The 26,253-nt window shown below is 47.7% G+C and overlaps 2 protein-coding genes across 2 annotated transcripts in view; one reads left to right on the top strand and one right to left on the bottom strand.

Moving 5' to 3' along the window:
- Positions 1-26,253, bottom strand: part of COL4A2 (collagen type IV alpha 2 chain) — a 384,139-nt gene that overhangs the window by 272,482 nt on the left and 85,404 nt on the right. The window lies entirely within an intron of this gene.
- The window catches only part of COL4A1 (collagen type IV alpha 1 chain), a 148,796-nt gene that overhangs the window by 95,999 nt on the left and 26,544 nt on the right, over positions 1-26,253 (top strand). Inside the window, exons 11-28 of the mRNA XM_059903176.1 lie at positions 1,217-1,252; positions 1,785-1,826; positions 3,053-3,139; positions 3,653-3,679; positions 3,821-3,871; positions 4,982-5,026; positions 5,111-5,164; positions 7,099-7,140; positions 8,658-8,742; positions 9,088-9,123; positions 11,229-11,393; positions 14,532-14,627; positions 16,589-16,672; positions 17,221-17,291; positions 20,978-21,169; positions 21,730-21,898; positions 24,227-24,319; positions 24,410-24,514. Of these exons, the coding sequence (XP_059759159.1) occupies positions 1,217-1,252; positions 1,785-1,826; positions 3,053-3,139; positions 3,653-3,679; positions 3,821-3,871; positions 4,982-5,026; positions 5,111-5,164; positions 7,099-7,140; positions 8,658-8,742; positions 9,088-9,123; positions 11,229-11,393; positions 14,532-14,627; positions 16,589-16,672; positions 17,221-17,291; positions 20,978-21,169; positions 21,730-21,898; positions 24,227-24,319; positions 24,410-24,514 (1,480 nt within the window). The remainder of the gene's footprint in view (positions 1-1,216; positions 1,253-1,784; positions 1,827-3,052; positions 3,140-3,652; positions 3,680-3,820; positions 3,872-4,981; positions 5,027-5,110; positions 5,165-7,098; positions 7,141-8,657; positions 8,743-9,087; positions 9,124-11,228; positions 11,394-14,531; positions 14,628-16,588; positions 16,673-17,220; positions 17,292-20,977; positions 21,170-21,729; positions 21,899-24,226; positions 24,320-24,409; positions 24,515-26,253) is intronic.

Genomic DNA, 26,253 nt, shown 5'->3' with positions numbered 1-26,253 from the left:
TTTCCCATATAGGCCATTACAGAGTATTGAGTAGAGTTCCCTGTGCTCTACAGTAGGTGCTTATTAGTTATCTATTTGAGCTTCTATCTGCAGGGGTGTTTGAGTGGCACTTATGGTCCACATATCCCCAGAGCTGTGGGAAAAGGATGATAATAGTACCTCATGCCGAGACATCCCACAGGGACAACATATTGATTTTTCGTGGGGCTGCGTGGATGCGAGCGCATCCTGTGAGGAGGGGATTCAGAGATGGACAAGGCAGGCCCTGCCCTGGACCCTCCCTTGTGCCAGTGCAGTCACAGCAGAGGGCCTGCTCTCTTGGGGGCTGTGGCCCCAGACCAGGCTGTGAAGAAGCTGCAGCGCCTTTGGGACAGAGACTAGAAAGTGAGCATCAGAGAGAACCTCCCAGGAAGCTCTGCTCTGACATCAGCCGTCCCTCACAGCTGATGACCCGAAGCACGGGGGTGGCATCAGTTCCTTCTACTCACACATTTTTGGGGGCACAAGAGACTTAATATTAACAGCACTTATTTGTCGAGCGCCGCATTTACTAGGAATGAATGATGTGCCTGGGTCTGCCATCCTCACTCTAGCCTGCCTGAGAGTCCTTGAGAGATTTTCAGGCTTATTTTTTAAATTTACTCTTTTTTTAGGGTTCAAATCCAGCAATTCTTCTATCCATTCCTGCCAGATGTAACCTCTTTTATATTCTTGCAACGGACTCGTTTTCATGAGGAAAGAATGACTAGTTTTTCCTTTTTAATGATTATAAAAAGCATTCTGAAATTTTGTTGCAAACACAGGAATTTTGGGGACTTCATACCATCTACCCGCTTAAAGAATTCATTTAACTTTTAAAGATCAGCAGCAGTTTTCAAAGTGGGCAAACGTTTCCACACTAGAAACGCTAAGGCTTGTCGAGGGTTTGGCTGGTTTCATCCACTGTCTGATAGCCCAGCAGATGCTCAGATCAGTGGATTCCACAGGCCAACCCCTAAGATTTTGAAGGGTTTCCATCCCTGTTAATAATTGTCCTGAACTAATTTCTGGTTACTTTCAAAGTTTACCAGTTCTATAGCACAGGAAAAATATTTAAATATTTAACAAATAAATTATCACCTTAACCATGATACCTGAAGATAATGTCAGTACAAAAAAGCATTTAAAACTTACCAGGGTTGTGAACTATATTTAATTAAAATGCTCTGTCCTACAGGGTCCCCCAGGCCCTCCTGGCCCTCCAGGTGAAAAGGTAAAGATTATTTTTCATTTGTCTTTCTTTGACATTAGTATAAGACTATCGTGAAATTTCTGTAACTCATTTTTTACATCTGTGTAAAAAGTTTTGGGAAATTATAATTTCTGTATCTATCTATATATTTATCATCTGTCTATTCACCTATCCATCAATCTGTCTAACCTGTCTATCAGTTAATCTACTGATCTATTGATCTGTCAATCTACTGATCTATTGATCCTTCCTTCCATCCATCCATTAGTTATGGAATCATTGATCTTTTCCTTAGTTTTTTAAAGCCAGAGTCTAAAAATCTTAAACGTTTTTAAAAAGGTTTTTATAGGATTCTTTTTCAATAATACTTAAAAAAACCTTTTTATAGACATTGAATACAACATGATCACAACTTTCTTGAAAGGATTATGTCATTTTGAGAAGAAGCTATTGCCTTAAACGTATCATCTTGTTGCATTTCACGTCATGTTTGTTGGATGATTTTGAACAAAGTAAACAATGCTAATAACGGATTCTACTTTTTAATCAACAGGGGCAAATGGGCTTGAGTTTTCAAGGGCCAAAAGGTGACAAGGTGAGTGCTCTTTGCTTGGGGGAGTTTTCTTGGTTAAAATCCCAATTCCAAGCATGATCAGGTTTCTGCCTCTGGACCTCCTCTTGGATGCTCATAACCATGGATACCCTTCTCTGAATGTTCTTGAGTTTGTTAGTGTTTTCCCTGAAGGCACGGCTAGAATTCACTGAGATGACTCTACGTGGGATCTGACCCACAGACGCAGATGCAGTGAGGCCATTTATTCCACTTCTCTGTTCGTACATTCAATCAAAATGTTCTCAGACCTGGACTTTATTATCAAAAGGTCAAATTTAGGACCTGGCTGTTAGTAGCATAACCATTATATTAAACCCTGTAGAGACGAAAGCCGTCGTACCAGAGTTGGGAGGAAAGAACCTTGGAGGCAGGGATGCCCAGGCCAGAACAGGCAGCCTCCTCCTGCTGAGAAAGGGTGAGAGGCCGGCAGTGGGTCCCTGATGCTCTGGGGATCTCTCTCCACCACCTTCCCTGGACCCGACCCATGAAACGGGCACCAAGTGGCCATTCTTGGAATTGCGGCTGCACCTGGCCCAGGGCCCAGGTGCTCAAGCCGGTGTAGACGACGGCCAAGTGTAGTGGAGGTCCGGGCAGAGGTGGATGAGCCCTGGCCTCCTCTTCCCACCCTAGATTTCCACCCAGTCTTCTCATAAACCTCACAGTAAAGTGATTCTGCAGTTGATGCAGTTGAAGTTTTTGAACCTCCTTCGTCGTGTGATGGTTCGGGTTCCTGTATTTCCCGTTGTACCCGGCAGTTAGGATTCTGAGGAAGAGATCCCTGATGCTTCTTTTTGGTTTACGTAAAGAGACCTCCTTTCCTCCCAGGCTCTACTAGGTGGCTGGTGTGCCTTTCGTCCGTGCCATCAAATGTGACAGACCAGCATCTGTGTCCCGGCCTGTATACATGTGCTGTCTGTCTACATGTGTGGTCTGTACATATATGCACACATCCATCTGTCCTACAGATGTTCAAGTTCCGTTGTTATGGGGTGACCCCTGAGCGGGGAAGCCTCCTCCTGGCTTTATATCCTTAGTGGGCCATCTTCCTTCTGAAACTTAATTTTCTGCTGAGGCAAGTACAGGCTGGAACAGAGTGCAATCACATTTTCAAAACAGATGTTCTCTTCTGGGCTTTTCCCTCCTCTGCATTTCTCTTCCCTGTATAATTACCTTTATGCCTAATTAATCCCAAATGTTTGCATCGACAGGGTGATCAAGGGGTCAGTGGGCCCCCAGGAGTACCAGGACAAGCTCAAGTTCGAGAGAAAGGAGAGTATGCTGCAAAAGGAGAGAAGGTGGGACAGACTTTGTTCAGTGAACGCCGGCTTCCTAACTGTGGACAGATTCCAAGGCATAAAGAGAGACTGGGTCAAAATTCAGTTTCTCTGGTTATATTCGCCCTGACCTGAAAACAGGTTTTTATAGACCACCCGTCCCATAAAAAGTGAGCTTCTTGAGGGCAGAGGCAGCTGGACCTGGGTTGGAGCGAGACTGGTTTGAGGCTGACCCTCTTGTGTGAGGGTTTCTTAAATGCACCAGGGTGGGGAGAGGACGGCTGGGACACAGGAAGGAGAGGGCTGAGGGTGGAAGGAGGCTGCAGTTGCCGTGGGTCAGACGTATTAACTCTGCCCTCCTTACGTCCATAATCCAGTTGATGGCAGGAAGTGGATGCTGCAGACCAATGTGAATTTCTTGGTTACTGTATCAGGAAAAGGTGTTTTTTCCCTTTTACCTGTTCCATGTAGCATATAAAACTGATATAGCCACTACATAGTGCTAATCTTGCCCTCTTTTGAAAATTATTTTAGGGCCAAAAAGGTGAACCTGGATTTCAGGTAAGGACTGAAATCTTGTTTATCATTATTATTTTGTGGGAAAGACCATAATGTGTTCCACCTTCAGTGGAATGCTTACTTAACTTAATAGTTTATTTGAATATATGAATGAGTCTAACTCTTTCTCTTTTTGTCTTTTAGGGGATGCCAGGAGTTGGAGAGAAAGGTGAACCCGGAAAACCAGGACCCCGAGTAAGTGCTTTCAAAAGTCCTGTAGAGAATGGACTTGAGGACACGGGGAGGGGGAAGGGTAAGCTGGGACGAAGTGAGAGAGTGGCCTGGACATATATACACTATCAAAGGTAAGATAGATAGCTAGTGGGAAGCAGCTGCCTAGCACAGGGAGATCAGCTCGGTGCTGTGACCACCTAGAGGGGTGGGATAGGGAGGGTGGGAGGAAGACGCAAGAGGGAGGGGCTATGGGGATATATGTATACATATAGCTGATACACTTTTTTATACAGCAGAAGCTAACGCACCATTGTAAAGCAATTATACTCCAGTAGAGATGTTTTAAAAAAAAAGCCCTCTTATTCCTGATGTGAAATCATTTCTCCTGCATTCCTAGAATCACAGGTTCATAGGAGCATAGACTGAAAGAGATTGTAGGGGTCTTTTCTCTGCTGAAGAGCCTTTCTGGAGCCCTGGGAGCAGGAATAAGGAGGTGGTCACCATTAGAAAGACCCCCGGGACGGCTGAGGCCCTTTGTTATTCAGATGATCCCCCTCCCCCGCCCCCGATCAGACAGTGCCCCCTGCCGGCGCCTCACTGAACGCCACCTGTCCGCCTGCTCAGAGCACCGGGCACCCTTCGCGGCCGCCTCCCAAGCCCGCTGGGAGCTCCGTCCCGAGCCCAGATGCGCAGGTGCTTCTCGTGCCCTGAGTGCAGTGACAGGAGACCCACCCACCTCCAGCAGCTGAGGCGGCTCAGTTTCTACCCTGAAACGATGCATGGAAACTTCTGTTTAAGTGAATCAGTGATGTACCGTCTGCCAAATACTCACTTGCCGATAAGAAAACTTCTCTGGTGTAGACTCGGCTGCCAGATGTAATGATGTCTTAGAAGATTTGGAGCTAATCAACCTCCAATTTTTTAAATATTGAAAAGTCTTCTTCTATTGTTGTAACTCCTTTAGTTCATAGTGATTTAATGTATCTTCCATGATGTGTTACTGTAGCATGGCCAACTCACCCAGAGGATTCATACAACATAGTAACTTGTATTTGATTCAGACCCTTGGTGTTGGAGCATGTTTACTATTATTATTTATGCACTACTAATATTTAAATCTTTATTGTACAGGGAAAACCAGGAAAAGACGGTGAAAAAGGAGAAAAAGGGAGTCTAGTAAGTATTTCTCTGTGATTTTGTAAAAGCAAGCCTGTTGCCCTCAGTTGCTGACGATTGCTGTTGCTTTCTGTTCCATTTTAGGGGTTTCCGGGGGATTCGGGGTACCCAGGACTCCCAGGCCGAGAGGGTTTAAAGGTAAATGGTGACCCTACTTTGAATTTTTGCCTTCATTTTGTTCAACCTAGAAGTTTTTTCTAGAATAAAGGACCATGCACTCAAAGAATAAAAATTATTTATGCTCCATGTGAGGAAAAACACAACCTAGTGGTTCTGTTTGTGTGCATAAATTTTTAAAGAAAAAAATATAAAATGTTCCACTCATTTAAGTTTTTTATGTTTTTTGTAGTAGATTAATTTTCCCTGATTATGAAACAGAGAAAATGCAGAAGCATATAGAGGAGAAAAGAAAGCCTGTGTAGTTTTTCTATTACCCACTCAGAAATGGTCAGAGTTAATAATTGTCCCATGTACACACACATACATGAGATTTTTCAAAAGTGGTATTGCATGATATATCTTGCTTTTTCCCTTAATGACATAACGAGGATATATTTCAACATCCATAAATGTGGTTATACATCAATGCTTATGTTATCCATACCTTTTACTGCATGGTATGTAGATCGTTAACACATTTTTCTCATTATAAGTATCTTTATCCACTTGTCTGATCATCTCCCATCATAAATTCCTAAAAAGTATAATTTTGGGGTTAATGTTTGACCCTTTTTTGGGGAAGCTTTGGCCATACTCAATAAAATTGCCCCCAGAATAGCACTTCCATCACCCTGGGACCCTTTCATTTGACAACTGTTTGTTATGAAACTTTAAAAAATATTTGCCAATCAAATACTCAGAGAAAACTCATTGTTGGTTTATTTTTCTCTTTTAATCATGAGACTAGGTAATGTACATCTCTACTAAAATGAGAAATGGATTTGAAACATTCATCTTTAACAGTAGGGAGAGGACCTCAAGGTTGGTTTATCGAAGCCAGTGACAAAGGGAGAAATCCTTTTCTAACACTGTAACTTTATGAGAAAGTCAATTCTTGTAGATTGTAAAAGGTAAATATGTTTAGAATATATTAGCTAAGATTTTTTTAAGCTCCCATAGATATTTCTAAAATCTCTTCTTTTATTCAAATTAGAAAAATCAAAACATCTAATTCTGGTTTAACACCTGAGTTTAAATCCTTAGCTTAAAAGGAAAAAAAAAAAGAAAAAAAAGGGGAAAAATGTGCATTTGTGAAATAATGTGCATGTATCAGGACATTTAAAAGTGTTGTTATGATACTTATATAAGAACATTAGATATAAAAGGATTGATTTCTTTGAGTTTTTCATCTAATATGGGTTAAATTAAGCCTCAAAGTGATGAGAATTTTATCCATCCAATATTTTCAAGTCATGCTGGATTTTAAGGGGAAAGAAAAAACCATAAGTATCCTTTTATTATGACTTCCAATGCAGAGTTAGACAGTCTTACACCAAAATCCTCAAATAAAATGATTTCCTTAAGAAAATACTTTTAGCCACACTAAGCTTTCATATCATTTTATTTCATTTATTTTTTTATTGTATTGAAAAACCACTGTACGGGATTTCCCGGGCAGTCCAGTGGTTAAGACTCCTTGCTTCCACTGCAGGGGGCATGGCTTTGATCCCTGGTTGGGGAACTAAGACCCTGTATGCCGCAAGGTATGGCCAAAAAAAAAAAAGAAGGACAACCACCATATACAAATTCAACTTGCAAATGATTCTGTTGAGGTTCTCTGAGAAGCATGAGCTCTTTTGTAATGTGAATAATTAGCCTTCCATTTATGTTTTGTAGAAATCTCAATTTTCGGATGTCACACATGCAAAGCAAGGGGAGATGTATGGATTTTGGTTGTAATAGTTGCAGAGCACTTTAGACTAATCACAGTGAGAGATTCTAAGGAGAGGACAATCATGTTAGTGTACAGTGGGCACAATCTATTTTTCTAGGAAAAAAAAAGTTCAACCCTGCTGTTGGCAAGGCAACCTTCATAATTAAAAAATACAAGTAAAGTTATTTTTCTTTTGTAGGGAGACAAAGGTGAAGCAGGCCCTCCTGGCCCACCTGGAACTGTGAGTAACAGTGACATTTGCTGCCTGTGAGATCGTTTGAAAAGAGGGAAAGAGAGAGACGGGCTGGCCTGTCACTTAGACCACGTGCTCCACAGTGTTCCTAGAATGACGTTTTAATGTAGGGGGTGCACAGAATTTGAACCAATCATTTATATTTTGTATCGTGTGGCGTTTGGTATTTACTCGTTATTGTATTTGGACAATTTCTGCATATCTTTGACCACTAAAATTAAAAGAGTTGCACATGGATGAGAGTATTAGCAACACATTTTGAAACTTAAAAAAATAATGGTCTGTTAAGGAAAACGCTACTCAGAGAAACAGATCATCCATGATCTGACTGTCTTAGCAAAACACTTTTTATTTTTTGCAAATAACTTTTGACTCCTTGTCCTTATACATATTTTTATATACTTGCAAGCCAATGTACGTAACATTTTTTCTTTTTAAAAATGAACATTCTTCACGTTTTCAAGTTATCTTCAAATTGTCATTTTCAGAGCGCTGTGCGATAATTGTTGTAACCATTTTGCCCCAATTCTTTTTGGAAACAGTGAAATATGACCATTCTCTTGTTTGCTGCCCTCTTGCATGGGTACAGCGAGGTAGTGAATGTTTGTACGTGCCTGTGTGTGTCTGTGTGTGTTAGGTGAGGGATTTGAGTAATCCTTCCTTAGGCTGCATTTCCAGAAATAGGATTACCAGATCAAAGTATTATGGGACCTCCTTATGCTTTTAACACATCATACGTCATACGATAGATGATTCCATTTCCCATATTTCTAATCCAGCAGCTGCCTTTGAATAATCTTTTTTTACCCTAACCTCATCAGCAGACCTTAATAATAGCCATCATGTAATTGCTACAGAAGAATTACATCTTAAGGGTAATAGGCAATATTTGATATGGTCCTTGTCTTCGAATTTCAGCAACTCAGAATTGGGGTGAACTGGTTCACTCCTTTTTAATGAGGCCACAGTGGCTTCTTCTTGCCCCATATTACGAGGACCTTAAAGAAGTCCCCACTTTTGACCATTTAAAAAAGTGAAGCATAAAACCTCTTCCAATAAAAAAAAATTTGAGTGTTCCTGTTACATATTGCCTGAGGAAATTTAAGGCAGTTTTTCAGATAATACTCTTTAAAGAAGACTATTCTTCTTACAGCTTGCATGGACTTTGAGAAATTCCATACCCAAACCTCAGAATTAATATGTTTCTAACTTGGCTTCGTTGGTAAAGCTCCTGCCAAGCAGATTATTACAAAAGGAAGCAGAGCTGCCTGGCAAAGTTCTCTGCAAGGAGGGCAATACCGGATATCCATTTTATGTTTTCAATACTCTCCCCTCCCCACTCTCTTCCCTTCCCTCTCCCCTCCCCTTCCTCTTCCACCACTATTTCTTCTTTACTTTCACATGTCTTGAAATAATAAAAAATGTGTTTATTTCTTCACCTGTGCTGTAATATACAGCACAGTCCCCTGCCATGCCACGCGATGATCTTTTCTTCTGTAATTCAGGTTATCGGCACCGGGCCCTTGGGAGAGAAAGGAGAGCGGGGGTACCCAGGGGCTCCAGGGTTGAAAGGGGAGCCAGGCCCCAAAGGTAAGGTCCTTCCCTCTTTCTTTCCCTCCTTCTCCCTCCTCCCTTCTTCTCTCTCGTCCTTTCTTTTTTCCATCTTTGTCCTGCACTCATGCACATTTTGATAACACCTGAGCGCCATGCAGGACCATGTGGTGACCGAGTGCCGTTCAAGTTGATCTTCTGCAATCCCACTGGGTTTCCAAGAGCCCGTCTCCCTGCATCTCTGCAGTGTCAGGGGCGCGGCATCTCCCCAAGTTCAGAGCTCCCTGTCCCCGGGACCGTGGGTACCCACGAGCACAGAAATTCACAACATAAACCACAAGTGAACCAGGCTCAGTTTGTCCCACTCTCTCTTCCTCCGTTTAGGTTTCCCAGGAATACAAGGCCCGCCAGGCTCTCCAGGTGAGCATCCGTAAATTATTTTTTTAGAGTATTTGTACACCTTCTACGCGGTTTCTATCCTGAACATGTTTGTCCTCTGCATTAGTTAGATACTTGCATACAATGGCTAGCAATTTTGTTACACATTTTTCTAGCTCTGAAAACAACGTGTGCTCCTAGGACAGCGTTTATTTTGTAAATGACAGGTTAACATGTAGTTATAAACATGTATTTCACAGGTGGGACTTCTTACATCTCTCATCAAGTTATCCTGTCTCCCTGCCTCTGATCTAACCCCCTGCCTTTCAGCCTCCTTCCGGCTGCTCCTGGGGGCACCGTCAGCCTTTCGGAAGACCTCCACCCGCACCCAGCATCGTTGCTCTCCCTTGCCCTGTCTGGAATTGCCTTTGTTTCTCGGCTTGAGACCAGACTCAAGGCTGAAACCTCTTCTAACTAATCTAATCACCTCTCATCTTGCTTCTCGGTGGACTCCTGCGTCACTGAGCTTCTACTAAGTCTGCAGCTGTTCTGTGCTGGTTTTGCATTTCTAACGGATTGCGTGATCAGAGGCTGGGAGTTGCACTTCTCTGTATGTACAGATGCCTGTCTGTACACACTGCAGGCGTGTAATCCCAGGTCCTAGAGCAGGGGTAACAAGTGCTCGGCTTGAAACCCTCGGGTGCCCTGGAATTGACGCCACACGAAGTGCTCACAGCTCTTACTGAAGGTTTTGGTTTTGTCTGTTTTTATTTTTAATTTTTATTTCTTATTCTTTTTTGTCAGTTTCTTTTTTCCCTTCCTGACAGTTCTTAAGTCTTAAGTCCCCCCAGAACCCCTTCCTTTGTTTTTGCTGGAACAGACAACACCTGGACAACCCAGCCCCACCGTCTAAGATTCGCAGCAGTGGTGGCTCAAGGCCACCTTCACTGCCCTGCGTGCCTCCTTTCTGCTAAAATTTTGGCATCTGCCCTTAAAATCCTCCCTTTTCTCTCTTTTCCACCCCTTTCCTCTCCTTGGTTGTAAAGCTTGCTGGACCTTCCAGCTGTTCTCGTGAGCATGTTACTTCACGTCTCCTGGCAGCATTTGCAGTTCTACTTTCTAAAACCTCCTATCTGACCCCGTTAGTGTCTTAAGCCGTCGTTTTTAGAAACTGTCTTTGAAGTTGCTCTGGCCTTGTCTGCTCCTACCCCCTACTGACTGCGGAGGCCCTCGGCCTCAGGTCCCGCCTCCCTGCCTCTCTGAGGGTCATCCTTCATCTTTCCTTTCCTTCTCCCACACCAGTTCTGGGGTAGGGATGGGGCTGGAGCCCCCGCGGATGGCCTCCAGTTCTTTTACGTGCTGTGCTCGCAGGTTCAGCGACTCACAAGCTCTCACCTGGGACTCAAGTTCACATTTGGGGTTTGGGGGTCTGTCCATCCTTCCTCGGAGCTCCTTCTGCCCTGACTCTTCCCGTGTCACCTCATCCGTCTGTTTTCACGCCCCTGCACCTGTCGGCCGGATGCTGGGACCAGAGGCCAGCAGAGCTCTCTGCTCTCCAGAGCACAAAGTCACTTCACCTGCAGCCTACTGGACCGTTGTGTCTCAAGCACTAGGTCAAAACCCTTCTCGGCTGTCAGAGGGCCCTACGATCTTGTCCCCTCCAAACTCACAGCGGCTTAACTCGACTTCCCGTGCTCAGCTCTGATCTCCACCTGACTTGGCGCTCTTTCCGGGGCTGTCTTCCTTGTCCTGACTCTGTGCTTTAGCTGCTTCCCACGCACTTCCCACCCACTTTGCCTCCTGACCACGTCTGCTTTGTTTAAGGACACTTCTTACGCCTTTCTTTATTCTCTGAGCAGAAATGGAAAGTACTCTCTCTAACCTGTTGGGGACACTATTTGCACTGAAGGAAATTCACAGATGTTAATGTCTACACAACGAGCCCCTTTTCCTTGCAGTGACTTTGTAGGGAGCCTTTGCCCAACAGCATTTACGTGGTGAGAAGCTAATACAGTTTCTCACTTGTCCAGAGCAGTTCCCCTTTCAGCCATGGTCATTTTCCCGTGAACAGAGTGACGATCACCAGTGTGGCTGTCGGCATGGCCCTTGGTGTTGTGCTGTGTCCATGAGTTCTGTTCTGGTTTCAGGCTTCCCGATACCAGGGCTGACTGGTGCCCCCGGCTTCCCCGGTGAAAGAGGAGAGAAGGGTGACCAGGGCTTGCCAGGCGTGTCCTTGCCCGGACCAGGTGGACGGGACGGGCTCCCGGGCCCCCCTGGGCCCCCCGGCCCCCCTGGGCAGCCAGGCCACACAAGTGAGTTCCCTCTGGGCCCATTTCGCGTGGTGTCCTGTCCAGGACAGAGGGGGGGCAGGGCTGGGGAAGGTGTAGTGCCAGAGGCTGGGTGCCCAGCGACTTATGAATTGTTCGTATCTCACTTAGTTGTCTTTGCAGAGTTAGTCACTGCAGAAAGGAAGAGTGAACATAAACTAATGAAACTGGTTTAGAGGAATAGGGGCCAACCTAACCAGCATCTAAAGTTAGAAAGCAAACCAGTTGAGTTGTAGGGTTCTTACTGGGAAAGGAACGCATTCTGTTCATCTGGAGACACAAGCTGGTACTAAGACACACACACACACACACACACACACACACACACATACACACACACGGAGAAGGGGCTGCTTTGTCTGTAAGTGACTTCAAATCTGAACGGTAGTTTACCTGGATTTTTCTCGTCTGCCCACCATCAAAGCTGAGCACGGAACAGGAACCTCTTGATTCAGTGAAGGGGGCTCTGTGGCTCCAAAGTAATCGCAATGCAAAATAAAAGAAACTTTGAGGGGATTTAAACTAATCGTTCCAGTGGGCGTAAGCTCAGACCTCCAGCGTGTGCTCAGCCGAGCGTCTGAGGCACGGGTCCTCTGTGGGTTGTGGGAAGGGGGTCTCCACGCTGTAGGTGCCGGGTGGCTTATTTGCTGGAATGCAGACCCACCTCCATGAAAGGACTTCTCACGGATGAAGTTACGTAGGGAGGCCAGATATGGAGTGGATGGGCCAAGTGATTCCAGATGTGAAGCTTCACTGGGAATGGAGCGGCGTGAATTTCCTCGGACCTGTTGTTCATGGGCCAGAGGGATGGATCCCCTGTGACCTTACGGGGACTTCCTCCCCTTCTGATGTGAAACGTGGAGAATGAAGATCAAATATCGAAGTCTTCGAGGCATGCAATCCAAAGTCACTTTTTCTCTATGTGTCCAAGAGAAGGCTGCAGGCGTCAGAAGGGCCTTTGGGTCCTTATTCATTCATTCCTTGGTCACTTACTCATTCAACAAACATTGGCGTGCCTATGATACGCCAGGCGCTGCCCTAAGACCTGTGACAAAGCCCACAAAACAATCCTGTCCTCCTGGGGCATGCATTCTGAGACAGAAATCAAGTAAATAAGTATCAGTAGATTATGGGGTAGCAGGAGGTGACAAATACAGGAGGAAAGGAAGCCGGGAAGGGAAGACAGAGGTCTGGGCCGTGCGTGGGTTCTAGCTTTAAAAAGAGTGATCGGCAAAGACCCTGGCGAGAGAGCCAACCGTGGGGAGATCTAGAACCTTTTTTTCATATTCGTAGTTTGCCAGTTCTGAAATGTGAAGTCTCACGGAAAGACTTGAACTTCTCCCTGCTGTGAATTCTGTGGGATGTGTCGGCTGATTACGTTGTGATAGGTACCCTCCAGGTTTCTGGGTTGCCCTTTCCAGTCTGTGCAAATTAGGTGATCCACAATCACAGCGTGCTGAGTGATCATTTATCAGTGAGGTTTTTACACACATTTACAGCGCACATTAAAGGGGCTGCATCTTAACGAATCGCCACCTTGGGACCCTTCGATTGCTCATTCACCAGGGAGCGTGGAGCCGCCTTCAGCCCTGTCCGCTCCTGCGCTCTGGTCCCGTGTGGCTGCAGCCCTCCCCGCCCTTGACGGCCGAGCCTCCCTGAGCAGACCGTGTAAACGTCGAACCTGAACTTGCCCTTCAGAACCCCTCAGACACATCCCTGTATTCTTGCTTTAGACTTAAAATTATTTAAAATTCATTTTGATGAGGACGGTAACTTGCCTTCCTACCAGGGCTGTGTAGGGATTCTGATGGAGAGGAAGCTGGCGGGAGGTGTGTTCTGGAAAAACAATAATTTTACGTCTGTCAGCGTTCACGCACCTGTGTTTCCAGCATCGGGGGGTCCAGCCACCTCGGCTTGCAGGGCTGGGAATGAGTTCTTCCCAGGCAAGGAATTCAGAGAAGCTTTTTGAAGCATAAAAACGACTCCACTCTGTTCAAGACCGATGGGGTCACCAAGGAGCCGGCCGGAGCCAGAGGACCCAGGGCAGAGATACGGCCACCCCAGGGTTCCTCCTCGCCTGTGCTTTATTCAGAGAAGCTCCCAGGAAAACAGCCACAAGCAAACAAAAAACCCCTGGACTTCATTTCTTACACACTTGAAACTTTTTCCTCTGAGCTCTAAACAAAGTCATCAAACAGAGAAGTTTGGGCTCTTTTTTTAGGCCTTTGTGTCTGGGGAGAGCACACCCACCGTTGCCCCAGCATCCCTTGTGAAAAGCCCAAAAGGCTGGGGATGCTTCTCGCCCTCTGTCCCTCCCGATGGAGCTGATGTGTGAGCTGGGGGGGGTAGGAGCTGCAGCCGTGAATGTCGGCTACGGTTGTGACCGGTGCCCGCAGAGCCTCACGTTCAAGCACGCACTCTGTCACTTTCCTTCAAAGATACTGGAGAAGGAAATATAAACTCTATCACTGTGTGTATTCGAAAACAATACTTTTTTTTTTACTAGAACCCACAACAGATGGTGTTTGCGTCACTGCAGTTCATTTTCATGCTTCTTCACATCAATAATGCTCAGAATTGAATAGGAACAAACAATTAGAGTTGTCTTCCCACGGGCAGTCTGTGTCTCTAAGATAATGAGTACTTCGCTGTAAGTTTGCTCAGGAGGAAAAAAAGGCATAAAGTTGCTGAAGTCTCTGTGTTGACTTCACAGATGTAGGACATGGACAAATCATTTAAGTTTTTGAGCCTCAGTTTCTTACCCTGTGACGTAAGGGAGATGGTGTGTATCTTGCAAGATAACATGAAATAAGGTTCAGGACAGGGCTAATGTGCTGGAATAAGCGTTAGAATTGTAAAATAGAAATTTTAGCATCGACAGCTTGTGACGGGGCGTGGATGGATGCTATGTGCCCTGGTCATGTATTACAAGTTAACGTACTAGGATTGTTTCAAAGCAGACCACAGCTGGATTTCTAATAAACCTAAATAACCTTGCCAAAGGTTATTGCCAAATAACCTAGATAAAGTTTGGTTTTGTAATAGATTGACTCAAGAGAGGGTGAAAACACCTAGCTTCTGTTTGGTGGGAGTGATCCTCTAATTGTTAAACATCCATTGCAGATGGAATTGTGGAATGCCAGCCCGGGCCGCCAGGTGACCAGGGTCCTCCCGGAAGTCCGGGGCAGCCGGGGTTGACAGGCGAAGTTGGAGAAAAAGGTAAGAGATTTAATTTTTTAAAAAAATGTTGATTGTGCTTGGGCGTGTGATACATTTCTACATACTTACTGGCTTTGGGTGGACATGGGTATCTTCTTCCATTATTTGAAGCTCTCCTCAAAGTCCATGCCTAAGACGTGTCTCCTGACAGCTCTGCTGAGATTGTTGGGCGTTGAAGAGACAGTTATCACCTGGGAGACAACGGGGAGACGGGCCCTGAAGTCAGATTCCCTGTTCTTTACCCTCTGTGAGGTCAGCAGATTAAATTCTCAGATTGATACCTTCCTGCGATCCTTCGGTTCAGAGTCAGAGATTGCATTCTCCGAGAATGCACGTCTTTCCTTGAAGCCGGATCACAAGTGTGTATACAGAATGCTCACCACCCCTCAATCCCCGTTTCTGTAATCAGTGTGAGCAGATCTGCGCTGATGAATCAGCCACCTCCACCCTTGGCTCTGAGTTTTATCTTAAACTTTTCAAGTGTCGTCTGCAATGCCAACGCGGGACTCATCATAATCCTTCACAATCTTGAGAACGATGGATTATCACTGCACAAACAGTCCCGTCTTAGAGTGGAGTAAACAAAGGATGTTCCAGTGTTTATTCAGTATATGTCTCTTAATACCCAGAGAGTAGAACAAAGAGAGGGCGGCCCCCCAAAACTGATCCCTGTGGGTTCCTTTTCTGGCTTTGGATCGCAAAGAGTTTTTGCTCTTCAAAAGTCTGAAGCTCAAATGCATGGAAAATGTCTTAGAATTTTGACAGCCGTGTAAGTTGCAGAACCTTAGATGAAAGCGATCTTAGAATTCAAGCGGGGAGGATTGTGCCACCAGCTGGCGTGTCATTTGTTTTTCATGAATCTCCCTAGTGACCAGTTGCTTAGCACTTTCTGAGGTGGGCTGTTCCATTTTGTGACGGAGCCAATGGTCGGAAGGTTCTTTGTACTGAGACGTGTGTTCATCCGTCCCCCGGCTCCTAAGAGGAGCCTCTTTCTTCCTGTGCCTTCACGCCCCTGCGGTGGAGCCGTCAGCCTGCCCAGACTGCAGTGCGAGGTCTCCCCGCCGTCCACTTCCAGCCTCAGGACAGACGCCCACGGATCCCATAGCACCTGCGGCTTGGCTGGGTTACTGGGCAACTAACAGTGCATCCCTCCCACCGATGCGCTCCTGTTCTGCCCTTGATCCTGACACTGGGGCCTGGTGTGGGGTGTGCCTGGGGCTGGGGTGCCGGTCAGGGTGAGGGGACGAGGGGCACACAGCCCAGCCTCTGTGACTGCTGAGTGACAGCTTCTCCACGTGTGCTCTGCTCTCTGTTGGCCTTATCTGTGCCTAGAAACCTGACATTCAAGGTTCAGGACACACGCACATCTAAGACACTCGAAGGCCTTTTAGCTTAGTTTGAAAATCAAGATGTAAGAGGTTAGAGTTTCCAAAGAAAGGCATTTCCTCCCATTTTCATGTGCTGGGGTCCCTCTCCTCTTGGGTCCTCCATGTCAGGTCAGGTCTTTGCCCTGGATTTTGTGCCTTCTTACTCCCATCTGTCATTTGTCAGCCTGGAACATAGGTTTAAAGTCCAGGAGTTATATGTGCAGTTGGCTAAAAAATACAAAATCAAAGAGAAAGATGATGGGAAGTTTTAGAATTAGAGACAAAATGATAGAGTCGAGTCATCTCAGGCTGATGGGAAAACGGAGTTCTGGATCACTTTTTAGTGAGGCAGGGCCTGTGCCTTGGCAGGGCAGAGGATGGGATTCCTTAGAAGGGCACCCGTGGTTACCTGTGATGTGTGCAGAGGGCGGAGGGTGGGCCCCGTGTCAGGGACACACGGCCACTGGCAGGTGGACGCATCTGGAGCAGCTGTTGGGTAAACGGTGGCCTCCTCTTCCCTCTCCTGTGCTGTCCCTATGCTTCAGGGGACTCTGCTCACCTGTTCTGTATAATACCCCGTGTCTCCTTGTTTAGGTCAAAAAGGAGATAGTTGCCTCATCTGTGACTCAACAGGACTTCGTGGGCCCCCAGGGCCACAGGGACCCCCCGGAGAAATAGGTAAGGCCCCAAATGTGAAAGGGACCAGGTCAGAATTTGCTTCGATGGGTTGGAACCTTCACAGTGAAGCATATCTTACTCCCTGACCTGATTTTCTCCATCAACACTAAAGCACGAGATGAGAATGTGAAGCCACAGTTCTAGGATTTGTCCATTTTGTTGAAAATTATCAAGATGACTTACAAATTCAGCGTCAGAAAGATTTCCTAGTCAAAGGATAGCAGCATATGGTTCACACAGCTCTGCAAATTTCCTTATCTCAGAGGAGGTTACCTGCCTGCTTTGGTTTAAGTGGCCCCTGGGCTTGCGGGCGGGGGTTTGTAGCCATTCCGCATCAGTGTTACTCGTGTGCATTTGGGGGTCCCTCTTCCCCCTTCTGAGCCCATTTTGGGCATTTTTGTTATTACTGTCTCGAGATGCTTCAAACATCATGCACTTAGTATGAAGATCTTTGTACTTTTGAATCGTGAAAAGGTAAAAATGTTTTCAGCTCTTTGAAAGTGTCTCATCAACAATGTGCTGAATCTTTCCTCTGTCTCTTGCGAAAGGTTTCCCAGGACAGCCAGGGGCCAAGGGCGACAGAGGTTTACCCGGCAGGGATGGTCTTGAAGGATTGCCTGTAAGTAAACCTGTCTGAGTTCCTAGACATATTAGAAGTTGCCACCGAGCAAACCAGCAAAGGCACGTATCGTTGCATTTGCACATGGACTCCTGCTTTATTTGGGAGCTGGTAAAGGATCACTTTGTCGAGCAGTTAGAATTACTCCCCGTGTCTCTCCTGACTGATTGACCTGAGGATGAGTAGGACCATTGCATCCAGAACCTGCACCCCAACTTGCCTTTCTTCTCACCTGGTCAGAATTCAGTTGCCGCTTACCTGTTTCCAGGCATGACCGAGTGCTGGTGGTCACTTTCCCGCAGGGTCTCTGGTGCCACCAAGAGTCACCTCTTAACAGCCACACTGTTGAGTTGTCTTTTTACACCATCATCCAGTCTCACACCAGATAATCTAAAGCTTGTCAGTGAATAAGTTCAGCGCTGACGGTGTCTATGGCAGTGAAGGAGCACTGGCTGATTTTCCTCTAGGAATTTGAATGATTCCTTTCTTCTTCTTAACAGGTACAGAATTTGAAAAGTCCTATCACCAACACCTATTGCAAAGACACTTTTTCAAATCTATAGATGAAATATCTCGATCACAAGGACATGAAACCTTTCAGTTAGACAGAACACCATTTTCTTAACCTTTCTACGTTGTTTTAAAAGAAGCCATTGAATAGCAGATTATAGTAATAATCTTAAATATTGAAGGACGTTATTTTTTTGTGCATGTAATCAGCTCTATTTCTAAAGCTTTTAAGGCTTTGGGCTTTGTTCTAGTATTTTCTTTGTGCTTCTCAGTTCTGTTAAGCATTAACCAGTTTCTACAATTTCTTTCATTCCTTTTTTTCTTTTTCCTTTTCTTTTGTCGTAAATGGAAAGAAAGTCAAATCTTTAGCATTATTCTTTTTTGGTTGTAGGTCTTTAACATTTGTAATTTAAGAAGATATTTCTGGAAGGGTCTGTAAAAGCAGGTCAGGGCAAAAGTGAGTTGAAATAGGAATGAAACAGCTGGAATCCAGCAATAGTTTTCTCCTTTTGAAGTTAAGTCATGGGCTTCTGCTTTCCAGAACTTCCCCGGTGCCTGGGGAGCTAAGTTAGAAGTCGCACTTGTTTAACATATTTCTAAATAAGTTGGAAGTTCACAAAGCTGGGAACGCTGACTGTGGTGGTGATCAAAGTGGGAACAACTTTGAAGGCAACAGACATAGTCTGGGCACGGTCTTTATCTACTCGGCCTTCCTGGAATACTTCCTGCCTCCACTCTGCCTGGAACCCAGTGCAGACACCCGCCCCCCCCGCTGCCGCCAGCCCCAAATCCAATATAAATGAGAAAAGAGGAAGGAGGATGGTTGAGGAGAAGTCACGATAAAGAAAAAAACAAAGAAAATGTCCAACAAAAATGCGAATCCCCATGCCTTGCCCATCCAGGGAGCATCTTTCTTGGTGCAGAGGGAAAACACTTCTAAAAATTGTTCTGTGGGTAAATAACCTAAGAGAAGATAATAATTTTCCTTTTATTAGATGCTATATCATAGCTCCGTGGTTTAACTAGCTCAAAAATGTGGTACCCTTATTTCGAATTTGGCTGGAGGCTAAAAGATTAGGCTCCGCCAACCAGCGGAGCAAACTGGAAAGTAGATTCCAATGAAGAAAGCTCTGATTCTGCATTTGATTTAGGTAGCGTTTCTGGGACATGTCCTCTGAAAGCTGAGGGTTTGAATTGGGGAAAGGAGGACAGACCACAAGAGGCGGGCTCCAGGCTGAGATGACGAAGCCCAGCCCCCAAGCAGGTCTGGGGTCACTGGGAGTGACCTGTGTTAATTGAAACGAACTTCTCCCAGCTTTTCCCATGGTGGCACCACTTTCTAGAAGCAGACTGCACAAGTTGTCAGATCTTCTCCAATTTATGTAGCCAATGCTAAACTTCCAAGACAGCGTCTGATTCTTCGACATTTATCCTAAGGGATGTGCATCAAAAGACCCTTGAATCACTTAGGATTAGCAAAGAATCCACATGAGATGTCCTAGGGTTGTAAATGTCAATTTTCAAAGAAGTCCTAGATTTCTCCCTTAAATAGAACGATGGCTGACACGGTCATCCGTATGAAAATAAAAACTTGTATTTTTCTCACCCTGTGCTCATAGTATTAGAAAATACCATACTTCTAAGCTGTGAATAATCAACATAAAATAACATAAGGGGTGCTTCGGGTTTGAGAAAAATATGCACTGGTTGTAATTTCTTACGTTGGCCTTTACTTTTTATTGGTGAACATTGCTGGTTCAACATACACGTCCTCCGGTACCTCCCTCTTGTAGACATTAAGGGCACAAAGACAGGAAGCCTTGGTCCTGCCCTCACAGCCCTGAAAGGCTAGTGGAGAGACAGAAGGCAAGCAAATGTCCCTAACAGAGCAAAGAGGACCATACAGGACACGGAGGAAACAGGGGAGAAGGCCACCTGGGCCTATCCGGAAGGGCTTCCAAGATTAGCTGGGCCTTAGGGAGGCACAGGAGCTAATGTTAACTAGAGAGAAAAAGCTACAAAATACCACAGCAGCTTTCAACCAAATAATGAATTTTCCATGTCCTCTGCTAGACTTCCTGGCGGGTGGCTGGTGGAGATAGTGGGACTAGAGTAAATACGATAGATTGGGTATCTTTCCCCTTCCTTCCCCGAGTAGATCTGAGTGAAGTGTCCTCTGTCACAAGGGGCACTTCCAGCTCAGGGCCAGCTCCGACCAGCTGTGTCCGGTACTTTGAGGAGTACATGTTACAGGTACACACAGAGGGGTGTGTGTGTGTGTGTGTGTGTGTGTGTGTGTGTACGCGTGTGTGCACGCACTGCGGTTCACCTACATCCAAGAACCATTTCAAAGGGAGTTTACAAAAAGGAATTCAAACCACATGAATTCTGCAAGAGTTTAAATTCTGCCAAGTGAGTGGGGAGGTTGAGGAGATCCCTCTCTCAGAGAACAGGTAACTGAGGCAGTTGTTTAAAGCCTTGGGCCTCTTCCTGGTGAACCCCACTCTCAAGGGGAGCTGGCGGAGGAACCATCCAGGGGGTGGGCGTTCCTTGAAGACCCCCCTTTCCAGGAACTGAGAAGTGTTCCAGTGTGTGTCTCTTGGGAAAGTTAATTCTATTCTGCTGACGGCTCAAAAGCCCAGTTGCAGAGCTGCCCTGGTGCTCCCTTCCCCGACTTGCCTCTTTCCGGGTGCTCTGGGCCTCCTTATCTCTTCCGGGATTAGGGCTGTGCGCGTGAGAGGCGAGCTGTGTGATTTCAGCACCGACCAGACTTAGGAAACGTGGCTGTTCTCAGCCTCCATCTCTGGTTCCTGGGCCCGGGAATCGAACATCCAGCCCCTTCCAGCCGTAGCTGAGCTGTTCTTGGGAATGTCAGCAGTTGTAAGAGACAAGAAAGCTACCTAAGGACTGATCTACGGGCTGGGCCCAGCGCTTCTCCTTCACTCCCCCGCCCTGTCCCCATCTCCATTACTAGAGGCTCTTTAAGGGCCGCACAGCAGTGAGGTCAGCTCAGGGCTTTGTCACAGAGCTGCTGGCTCTTTTTTGCTCCTACACAGGGAACGGGGAGCTCTAAACCCGTCCCCACTTTTCAAGGTGGAGTCCTGATTTCCTTGTTGCCGGTTTGCTCTGTGGATGGGCGTCTTCGGTGGTGGCCTCATAAGGCTTTGTTCTCGCAGGGACCGCAAGGTGTGCCCGGGCTGATGGGCCAGCCAGGAGCCAAGGGCGAGCCTGGCGAGATTTACTTCGACATGCGACTCAAGGGCGACAAAGGAGACCCAGGTTTCCCAGGCCAGCCCGGCACGCCAGGCAGAGGAGGCCCTCCCGGAAGAGACGGCCATCCGGGTCTGCCCGGCCCCAAAGGCTCCCCGGTATGTTGATTCCCAGGCTTCGAAGGTGCGCCTGACCGATGATGGATGTGCAGAGAGTGGAGGAAGGAGTGACTGGTATCGCGTCGACCTGGTTTCACCGCGGGGGTCCTTGTCGTAAGCGAACCTGTCTCACGTTCACTGGAAAACTGTAGTCTGTAAACCTAAGTGTGATAGCCTTGACCTGAACGATTAGGTGATAAGGGGTCAGTGTCTTCTGATGGATCTGGGGGAACTGAAAAGACCTCCATATGTCGGACGGGAGGTGAATTTTAAAGTTAGCGGCGTTCAAGTCACCCTTTCAAAGAAGATTCCAGATATAAGGGCCTTCCCCTTTGGAGCGTCTCCTTATGTCTGGTTTGGGAGGGCGATTGCTCAGCTTAGAGGAGAGAATGCCGGTTTCATTTATTAACTACAAGGTGACCTTTGCAGACGGGTTGAAGTTAATAAGTAGCACAGCTAGTTAAACTCTGGCACTTTTTTACCATGGATGGTGGAAAAATGCGACACAGATCGGAGTGCTGGTATGTCTGCTAACTCGTCTTTTTCTCTTTTCGCTTCAGGGTTCAGTAGGATTAAAAGGAGAACGTGGCCCCCCGGGAGGAGTTGGATTCCCCGGCAGCCGTGGTGACGTCGGCCCTCCTGGGCCTCCAGGGTTCGGCCCTATTGGCCCCATTGGTGACAAAGGACAGATGGGCTTTCCGGGAAACCCCGGGTCCCCAGGCCTGCCAGGTGAGGCCTGAGGACCTCAAGTGCCACACACAGATGCCAGGAGCCCTGGGCTCAGTGACATGGGGACGTGGGTCTGGTTTCAGTTCTGCCAGGAGGGGGGATGAGACCTGAGCAACCTTTCCTTAGCGTTTCTGTATCTCGTTCCTTCCTTTATGAGATGGGCCAGTGGCGTGGAGGGTCTGGATAACAGGAACTTGAAGGTATAGGTGATTTCCTTATAAATAAGTACGCCATATGCAGCAGAGAAGGTCAGCCTTCTGTGTGGATGTGGAAGTGATGCCAGCCTGAGCCCATCTTCTGTTTCTCGCCGATGAGCGGTCCCTTTTGGCTTCTGTGTATCCCAAGCCACATACTTACTCTTCACCCCTCCGCTGAGGTGCACACGCTCAGTGACTGATCCACAGCTGCTTTGACTTGGCTGTCGAATTTCGGGGTAGTTCCAGCCGTTTGTTGACTGTTTTTCCACGTGGTTCTGTGTGCCACACGCTGAGCTAAGCAACCAGAGAGGAAGCAAGTCAGAGGCCGCCCACCCTCCTGGAGCCCACCGCCCGGGCTTTGGTGGAGAACGTGGGAGGGGGCTGTGTGAGGGTTTCCCACGGACGCGCTCCACTGCGTCCTCACGACGGGCTTATCTTCAGGGACGGAAGTGAAAGGGGGTCCCCGGGCCCTGCACACAGTAGGCTGTCAGTGACTTCTTAGTTGAATATGATTCCGGGAAGAAATGGAACATTTACATCATTGCCTAGGAAACCTGGAGGAGAAGAGGCCAGGAACGGCCTGGACACAGAGGACAGAAGGACGTGTGCTGTGACTAAGATGGCTTAAGAGTTGTAGAAATGAATGAAAGGTGATTTGGGGTGGTTAAAGGTGTGTGGCCAGTAAGCCTGGAGAAGCCTAGTAACTAAGAAGCTGGAAGAACAAGGTTTCCAACAGGAGAGACTCAGCAGCGATTACAGGCTGGCCTTCTTGCTCTCACACGTTTGCCGATTCTGTCCCGAGCCATGTATCCAGCCCAAGTTTCGTCAGTTCCTGTCCCCACGGGGAACTGTTATTTCCTTATGAAGACCCAGTGTAGGGTTCGTCAGCTTCGTAATGCAGGACACATCAGCAGCCTCTGACGGAGGTCCAAGTACAGCGCCTTGCTGGATGGGTTATTGTTATTGTCATCGTTGGGTGATCGTTGGTTACTCACCAAGTGAGGACTCCATTGATGATTGCTCTTTGATTAGCAAGGAACCCAGGAACGTCTCTCTTACGACTCCTTTCGGGGCAGGAAAATGCTGGGTTTGACTGAGAAACACCCCGGGTCTCGGAAAGGGGCCTCTGGTCACTAACCCCACACTCCTAATTCCCAAATCGCCATCTCAAGTGTTCTTCGTGCTTCCGGAATCTGAACACTTGCAGCGTGTAAAAAGGAATCAGGTTTTTTTTTTCTGGGCCAGAAACTACCATCAGAAAAGCCAGTGGGACACAAACAGATACCTCTTGACGGGATGGGAAGAGGGTTCCCGAAAGAGGCAATGCTGAAAGTGCTGTCGGTCAGTTGTCCACATTCTGGAGGGTTCCTTGGCCATCCAGACCCAGGCAGCTTTGGGATTAGAAACCCGACTTCTTTGATCTGCCAGAGCTGTGTTTAGTCTGATGGTCATAAAAGCCCTGTTCCCAGGGCTGGAGCTGATAGCAAAGATGTGTTGGGGTCAGGCCCTGGTGCTTCCCACAGTCTGTAGCTAAAGCGAGTGTTGGCTGTCCCTGGGAGGCCCTTCAGATCCTGAGTTCTTTAAGGTATGTGAAGGTTCAGTGGAGATGAGCCCTTTGGTCCTTTCGTAACAGCTCAATCCTGACACCCAGTGGATCTCGTAGGCACGGGCACCCGGGGCTGCGCCTGCACCTCCCAGTTTGGAGATGGAAAAGGTGGCTTTTCTGGGCTGGAGATACCACAGAACCGTCCAGCTCACCGTTAGGGTAACGATATCACCCACGGGGCACGTCGTGAAGATAACTTCCCACCAGATGTGGGCATCAGAGCAACTTACAACCAATCCTGTCTGAGAAACTGAGAGAGAACGGTGAAAAGGCTTTGACTTTTTGAGACAGATTAATTGATACCCAGGGTCATCTCACTGTTTATTGTTGTAGAGTTTTTAGCTTTTCGTGACTCTTGTTTTGGACGCTTAAAGAATTCTTGTGTCAAACAAACGTCTAGGTCATTTTGGGAGAAGAGGAGCTATCTGTGAGAGAGTCTAGAAAAGGAGAAGGAAGGGATGGAGGCGTGCAGACAAGGATGTGATACAGCAGCCCTCAGGCTGTGCCCTTGCTCTTTTTCCCCAGGTCCCAAGGGTGAAGAAGGAAAAGTCATGCCCTTACCCGGTCCCCCTGGAGCCGCAGGACTTCCGGGGTCCCCCGGTTACCAAGGGCCCCAAGGTACTCAGAGTCTCGTTCATCTGGAGGCTTGGGGTGGGGGAAATGTGCTCACGTTTTTCTCACGCTGACCATTGGTCTTTCTCACCGCAGGTGACCGAGGTTTTCCTGGAACCCCGGGAAGGCCGGGTCTCTCTGGAGAGAAGGGTTCAGTCGGCCAGCCTGGGATTGGCTTTCCAGGGCCTCCCGGCCCCAAAGGTAAACCCGCAGGACAAGGCAGCCTTGGGTGGGCCGCTGCTCTGGCCACTGCCCGCGTGGGCCCCGACGGTGGCGCCCGTCCCCAGCTGGTTAGCACCAAGGGCTGTGGTCTCTCCGCTCGTCCTCACGTGAATTCTAGGAGAAAAGAGGCGGTGGACGTAAACACACCATGTGCGAGTTAGCGGAAGAGCTACGCGGTGTGCAGGCTGGAGATTCCGGTCACCGAGGTGTTGAGTGACGTGGGCTCCCGGCCGAGTGGTTTGGTGGGAAGGGGTTGGGACCTTAAGGACCCCAAGCTGCCCAGGGAGCTGGCAGATGCCACGTTTGCCTAAACCTACCCTCAAGGGGGTCTCTCTCTCATCCGTGAAGGGAGCACACAGCCCGCCGGGGCCTGGACCAGGCTGGTCTGGAAGGCGGGGGAAGGTCAGGGGGATGGTGCGGTGAAAATGAGGAGGGGCCTTGCTCTTGGGGGAGAGGCCCTCACACGCATGGACGTTCCAGAGCCAGTACTTCTTTCTGAAAATTGTAAGGAAGTAAAGAGGACCGTTTCACCCTTTTTGCTGCTTTCTTAGTCCTTCAGGGAAACTGATGTGCAGACTGGCCGTTAGGGACTTTGGTCCAGAGCCCAGAAGGGCTGTGAGCAGTGAGGGGCCTGTCTTTTCCCTTTGGGCCGGCATCCCGACCCCAGTTTTACCACCGTTTCACCAAAACTTAGTTTAAAGACTTGTCCAGCCTCCGGGCTTCTTGTCTAGGGCTCTGCATCGCACCCGCTCTCAAGGTTGCAGGCCTTCGCGCTCGGGGACGGGAGACAGCGGCCTGTTTCCCTGGGAGCCGCGTGATGCCCACCGCGCTCATGGCCACTTCTGCCAGGCTCACGGGGCAGAAGGCCCCCCAGTGACCCTCCAGCGTCACAGGGGCAGTGCTCAGGCCTCGGGCATGTTCCACGGGAGAACCAGACCACTGCCATCACGGCAGGTAGAGTTTAGCTGAGGAAGGCCTCCCTGATCAGAGAGCCTTTGCCCACATCGCACGAAGCTGCCTGCAGTTATGTGCACTGTCTGTCAGGCCCCTCGAGACAGCAGCCCTACACCACGGGCGATTCAGGTTTGTGTTTCTGCAAACTTGCAGATCACTGCGTGTCCCCAACCTTCCATCACACAGAGAGAGCCTAGCCCAGCGGCTCTCACACTTTGCTGCCGTTGATAGCCACGTGGGCAGCCGTCAGAAAGCCCATCAGAGGCGGGACCCAGTCTCTAAATGTCCCCACGTGCCTCCAGCGTGGTGCAGTTGGAGAACAGGTGGTCTAAAGTGGTGCTTCTCAAACTCGAACGTGTCCGGGAATCACGAAGGGTCTTGTTAAGATGCGGGTCTGCGTGGGGATATCCCGGCTGGATTTCTAACCAGGCGACAGGGACGTTCCGGACCACACTCGGAGTTGCCAGAGTCTAAATTGCCATTCCCAGTCTGCAAATGCTGGCTTGGTTTGGTTTGGTTTGGTTCGTTTGAGGGGAGCGAATAGGAGAGAAAAGTTCTAAGTGCGTAGAAGAAAAGGAAGGGAGGGGGCGGGTGTGAGGGAGAGAGAGGAAGGGGCGTCCGGCGCTGCGAATGCTCCCTGCCCCCAGGCTACCCCTGGACCAGGATGGTCTCATCTTCCTTGTTGGCGCCCTCAAATCTGTTCAGGTTCATCTGAGCAGGTGTGAAAGAAGTGGAGAAAGTAGGGAATGGTAGTTTTACATGAG

Source organism: Balaenoptera ricei, chromosome 18, assembly GCF_028023285.1.
Source record: "Balaenoptera ricei isolate mBalRic1 chromosome 18, mBalRic1.hap2, whole genome shotgun sequence".
In the NCBI taxonomy this organism is placed as follows: Eukaryota; Metazoa; Chordata; class Mammalia; order Artiodactyla; family Balaenopteridae; genus Balaenoptera; species Balaenoptera ricei.
This window is presented reverse-complemented; position numbering and strand designations above follow the sequence as displayed.